Source organism: Pinus tabuliformis, chromosome 9 (genome assembly GCF_031772625.1).
Source record: "Pinus tabuliformis cultivar Carrire ecotype Pingquan chromosome 9, CPIR1, whole genome shotgun sequence".
NCBI lineage: Eukaryota > Viridiplantae > Streptophyta > Pinopsida > Pinales > Pinaceae > Pinus > Pinus tabuliformis.
Window position 1 is genome coordinate 2004673217 of NC_142307.1, and position 6688 is coordinate 2004679904.

The 6688-nt window shown below is 37.8% G+C and overlaps 1 protein-coding gene across 1 annotated transcript; it reads right to left on the reverse strand.

Annotated features, from left to right (window-relative positions):
- Positions 1-2883: 2883 nt before the first annotated feature.
- LOC149157068 (transcription factor bHLH149-like) lies at positions 2884-3934 on the reverse strand. The gene has a single exon (XM_089445544.1). The coding sequence runs from the start codon at positions 3889-3891 to the stop codon at positions 3322-3324; it is 570 nt and encodes a 189-aa protein (XP_089301670.1). The 5' UTR covers positions 3892-3934; the 3' UTR covers positions 2884-3321.
- Positions 3935-6688: the final 2754 nt, after the last annotated feature.

Genomic DNA, 6688 nt, shown 5'->3' on the forward strand with positions numbered 1-6688 from the left:
CTCATTTGATGTCAAATACTGCCACATCCGTTACAGTGCCGCCGTTATGTTCAAGAGAAGTTGACCTCTGCAATAATACAACCTCATCTGCTATCTCACACAAATCATTTTTCCTCTGTCTCGCGTCGATGATGTGGGAAACATTATGGCCCACCTTCGATCAAGGTCCCTTCCTGTCGACTTCAGCTCATTATCCGGGAAGGTGACTTGGAGACTCCCTTCAGGTGCCTTAGAGCCTGCATGCCTCAATGGCAGGTTCTTCGTGTTCGACGCGAGGTTTACATCATTGGCCTCCGATCGAATGATTCCGTGGGTGTTCGACACCAGCTCATTGATTCACATGCCGCGGATTGTACCTATAGTGCCTTGAGGACCATTGTCATTATTGGTGGTACCTCTCGCGTCTGTTAACAGTTTTCATCATTGACTGGTAATCAGACGATGTTCATGCATGTTCGACCTCAAACCATGTATTCACATGCTTGAACTTGTACTTTGTTCGGATCGGGACGGAGTGCAAGACCCTGGATCCCTGTCTGTTATGGTCCAGGTTGCGATTTTGTGGATGATCATTACGTGACTCATTGATGGATGGCTGCGCCCATACCTGAGTCTTCATGGATGGCTGCGACCATACCTTATCATCATTCTGGTCTCTTTAGCTGGGTGGCTGCGTCCACACCATAGACCATTCTCGCATGTCTTTGTGGATGGCTACGCCCATGCCTAGACTGCATGTACTTGATTATCAGAGATATTTCGGTCTTTCCTGGTGGTGTTCCAGTTCGGCATGTGTTGTAAAGCATTTCACCCCTCCCGCTCTCTCGGTCTTCATGCTTTAGGGGGCATCTGTTACACAGTAATTTATCACTGCCTTCCTGTCAGTCACCCTGCTGTGTCCGGAATTCACAATCACTAAGTGTTTGATCCCTGAACTGGCTTAAAAACCCACTTTTTCCAAAGTTTTGTGCATCAGCGCGTCTGTTCCTTAAATAACCGCGATGACCGGCGCTTCCCAGTGTATTTTGTGCGCTGCCATCGCGGAAGAACATCACTTTTCCGCGATGATGCACAGCGCGCCTTTCCCGTGTTCTTCCGCGCTGACGTGACTTGTCCAGTTACTGATATGTGCTGACAGCGCGGCAGTTTCCCTATAATCCGCGCTGATCCAGTTTGGGCGAATTTGTTCAAACAACCAGCCTTCCAGATAACTCCAGGCTTGGTTGTTAGCTTTGTGAATGTCGACTCCCTTCTATGGTATGACTGTTCGACCCTTTCCAACAACTTCCCTTAAAGATAAGCTCATCCTTCCACCCTTTTAGGAGACTCCTTCTCCTACATATACTTCCACCATTACCATGAGCAGCTAGTTAGACATAGCTTGGATTGTATAGAGCTTGTAGTGCTCAGATTGCTGCTACTATAGGTATTTGGTGTGCTAGGTGTGGAAGTGATTGATTGCTTAGGGAAGGTTGTGTTGTGTTGCTTGTATGTGAGAGAGAGTTGTTTGTCTTGGGAGAATCATCCTCAAAGGTGAATGCTCGAGATACATGCTGACTGGCCCCTCCTGAGAAGGTTACCGACGTCAGAACATTTGGTTGTACTCTTCTCTATTCCGATTAATAATAGATGACTGCTATTATTGTTCCATTCTCATTTGTACTTGCGATGGTTAAATGTGAATTACATCTTTTCTCACTGATGTATGGTTGCTTTTACTAGATTTCACGCTTGTGTTTGTTTCCTCTTCGTGTGTGCAGGTATCTATTCGCGGAGATCGCGGAGGATCGTGACCAGCCAAAGCGAAGGGGCGAAGGCAACATCTCTTCATCAAACGACAGCGCAGGAATCCAAGTAGGTGCTCTTTACCTCTTGTTTAATTGTAATTAGGAACATGCATAGCAGCATTGTTTGATTGTTGCTAGACCCTTGCTGGGCTAGTAGGGATCGCCTCTATCCGTAGAGGGGATTTACCTCTCCAACACTTATTTTAAATTTTTATTTTAAATAATAAAATTTAAGATATAGACAAAAACAAAAATTTAGCTTAAATTTAACAATTTTCTTTTGAAATTTCAGAAATATACCCTAATTCTGTGGGCGTCACAATATATACCTCGAAATATCAACAAAATTCAGTAAATATATGACAATGCTTGTGGACAAGATGATGCAAAAAAAAATTGATATAATATAGTCATAGTCTCTGCTATATGTGATTTTTGATATATTTTCTGATTTAATTTATTTAAAATTAAGAAAATCACAAATTTGAGTTGTAAACTCTTTACTAGTTATCTAAATGTTTCAAAGGCTTTGAACAATCTATATATAATTAAAAACTAATTTTAAACAACAAAATTTAAGATTTAGACAAAAAAATAATTTCCCTAAATTTAACAAAAACTTTAAAATATAACAGATTTAAAAATCTATATTTCGCAAATATTCCAGATCTGTATATAACACTAATAAGACTACTGCAAATCCATTCCAAACACCAAAAACTTTTGATATAATATATAGCTCTCTAGAACGTTAGAAATTAAGATCCAGTTGCAAACCCATCCCAAACACCAAAAACTTTTGATATAATATATATAGCTCTATAACGTTAGAAATTAAGATCCCGCTGCAAACCTATTTGAGGCGTGTAGCGATGGAGAAAACTTCGAAACATTTAAAGAGCGCTATTTCTCCAATATCACAGATCTGTGCATAGAATTAAGCAAAGATTTAGATATAGTATATAACTCTGTAAGACTTTAGAAATTAGGATCCCGCTGCAAACCTATTGGAGGCGTGTAGCGATGGATAAAACTCCAAAATATAGTAGATTTAGAGACCGATATTTCTTCAATATCACAGATCTGTGCATAGAACTAAGCAAGATTTTGATATAGTATATAACTCTCTAAAACTTTAGAAATTAGGATCCCGCTGCAAACCTATTTCAGGCGTGTAGCGATCGATCCAGGAGTACATTCCAAGGCGACAACTTACACCTACATTGCCTGGTTATGTACACTTAATAATTCTATAGGCTCAATGTATAAGAAATTGAAGAGGTCTGTACTCAAAAGCAGTTCGGGGAATCAACCTGGTTCCAGGCTAGGAACTATGAAGAGATTTGCAATTACACTAACATCCGGAAATAATGGTAAACTTTCCAAACCAATAACTAAGATTTCCGGAGTAGAAATTACTAATTCAATGAAGGTGCGGTGATTCTTCAAGAAATCAAGCATTGGTGCATGAGACATCATATTTTTACAGAAGGGGAAGCTGATCCCTAGCGTTGGCGCATGGGACATCATATTTTTACAGAAGGGGAAGCTGATCCCTGCTGCTGCTGCTGTGTGGTGGCTTCGTCCGTACATTAGTAGAACTCGTGTAAAATTCTGTGAGGGCCTCCATGGCGTGAACTTGCACTTCAAGATTCAGTATGTAGTCCGCCGTCTCCTGAAGAAGGGTATCAAAGCCAATGCTTCTGCCACCGGGAACCAGCCTCTGCAGGGTCCCGAGTTTCCTGTCAATGGAGCCATCGTCATGGCTGTCTGTCTTTACATCAATATTTTTACAACATCGGGAACTGAGAGAGGCCAATCTCGTTCTCCTTGCCAGCGTTACGCTACGGTTTCGGCGGAGGGAGGATTTCTTCATCTTCAGCGCCCCCATCATCTTTTCTCTGCGCAAGAGGTGAAGGTTCAGAGCTCGACTCCACGCAGAACCCTTTTTCGCAGTTTGAGCCAAGCACATGTCGGCTACGCGCCGAATGGCTCGCTGTCGCTGCGTTTGGCTAGAGCGCCTTCTATGGATCTTTTGCAGCGCGGGGAGAAGACGGGTGAAGTAGACTTGAACTCTTGACATGTTCCTGCACTTCCCTTCCATGGCAACGAGATTTCTGGGCTTCTATTCTTCTGCCTGGACAAGATCTTGGGGGCAGGTGATATAAAGCCAGTGAGGAAACAGATGTGGGGCAGCAGTTGGAGCGGTTTGTATCGTGTACCAGTTTCGAACCACGTTCTTATGCATTGTTCTGTGTATGTGCTTCGGCAACAAGCGGGCTGAGGAGACCCTGTTATCTGTACAGGGCATCATGTCGGAGCTCTCCCTGATCAACTGACGAAATCTTACCAATTCCAGAGTTCTTCTATCGTCGATAATGGCATGGTTCGCATAGAGGTTTGGGTTTTTGAAGGAAATGAGGGCGGGGTTGATTTTCCAGAATGAATTCAAATTTGAATTTCATTACCCCGCGCATAATTTAAAAACTTGAGCGTATACAATCATGTATGCTCCATGCCATAACCTATCAAAGCATGGCGTACTATCAACGCAATTTCTGGGATCCATCATGGATGCATAAGTCATGGTGGATGAATGCGAATACATACAGAGACATCGATCGGAATCTGTTCGTCGGGAAAGGATGCACACGGGTTGACAGCCATAGCCGATGTCAGAACCCGTCTCCCAAGACTGTCCTTAGACTCTGTTAAGAGAGCATTTATTATGCTATAGTCCATGAAATAGCACTTGCCTCAATATTTTATATCGGCCACACCAGACTTAAATGAATAGCACTAATGACTAGTCACCGGAATTAATGACAAGACCAAATGCTGAAGTCGTTGAACCAACTGCACACGCGAGAGTCGCATGATATTAAATGCGACGATGATAGAAAAAGGAATTATAGCATGTAAGTTTCCAGAGGCAGTGACATAGTTGCTGAGAATTTCTCGAATCTTGGGCATTACAATATGATATTAAATGCGACGGTGACCAAAAAAAGGAATTATAAGGTGTTATAGCATGTATGTTTCCAGAGGCAGTGACATAGTTGCTGAGAAGAATCTTGTGTGCACTGTTTGTTTATGTGCATTGTTTGAAGAGCCTAAGAGCTCACAGTTTAGGATGAATATTTCACCCATTTTATGAAAAAGGTCTTTTCAATTTTTTTTAACAATTATGATTTATATTAATATAATTAACTAGTCATACATGTAAAACATTTCAATAAAATAAAACTTGAATGTAATATATTTAGCTATATTTTATTAAATTATATTGTTTTTAAATTTTGATTTTAGATTCATAAAATATTATACTCTTGAATATAATATATTTGGATATATTTTATTAAACTATATTGTTTTTAAATTTTGCTTTTAGATTTATAAAATGTTATACTCTTGAATATCATATATTTAGATATATTTTATTAAAATATATTGTTTTTTAATCTTGATTTTAAATTTATAGAATGCTAGAGTATACGTCCCTTTGTGATACACATGCATGTGAATGTGATGGAATTACATAAGCATAAATAAAAGATAGATTCTTGGGGTTCCATTACATTAACTTCATATAAGATTGCAAATATTAAAGCTTTAAATCTTATTGAAAATTCATATTATTTAATTTTACAAATTCATTCATATCTTATGGGCCCCTTCCCTTTTATTTATAGCTTCTTAATTTAAGGGTATCACAAATATTTAAGATTTATACTCTATTGAAATTTGATACTATTCAATTGTATGTGCTAATTCATAGCTTATGACCTTTTTTTATCGGTAAGATTTTACTTATTTGTTGGATATTTAAGATTTATACTTTATTGAAATTTGATACTATTCAATTGTATGTGTTGATTCATAGCTTATGACCTTTTTTTTTTTATCGGTAAGATTTACTTATTTGTTGGATATTAAAAAATGTCACATTGTTATTTATTAGAAAGTATTTATTTCTTGGGATAGTGTATTTATGCATTTTACTTAGAAAACAAGGATTGCATTATCAAATGAGTTTGATTCATAGCTTATGACCTTTTTTTTTTCGTAAGATTTTACTTATTTGTTGGATATTAGAAAATGTCAGATTGTTATTTATTAGAAAATATTTATTTCTTGGGATAGTGTAATTATGCATTTTACTTAGAAAACAAGGATTGCATTATCAAATGAGTGTGAGTGAATAATGATCTTCCTAATGTGTTAATGGTAATGTAAACATAGAAAAATAATAATATGTTAATTTAGGGGTAGGATTAAAAGTATTTTTATAATAGATTTTGATATTGTGTAAAAAGATGAAATGTAGGAAATCAAATTAGCATTTGGAATAATAACATTTTTATTCATGGAAGTTTTGTATGATTGTGAAATTCTAGTTTTTCTAATGGTGCTAAGTTAACTTTCCTCTAATATAAAATACACATGTTTGTGTTAGTACAACAATTGAGTACCTAAAAGATGGATTTCCTTTTGATGTAGGAACTGATATAAAATATCTGGCTTTCCCATTCCTTAACCTCACTGAGCCATGAGGTTCTACTGCTACTAAGAAAACATTGCCAAGAATACAATCAACGGGAATGTCAGCAACTGCAAATTTTAAATTGATACAGTGGTGTTCAAAGCATAAGGATGCTTTGGGTACTTCATAATTAAGCTTTTTATTTCCTAATCCCACCACTTTTCTTTCTGCTACAATCCAATACTTTGCAGGAATGGTCTTGATATTAAGAATATTAATATCTGCTCCTGAATCAATTAGTGCAATTAATTCAAACATTTCACCTCTAATGCAGATATTTACTTTAACATGGTGTTGCTGATATGAGATGGTCATGAGTCTCATTTCTTTGAAGCCAAAATTTGGATCTTTAAATCCT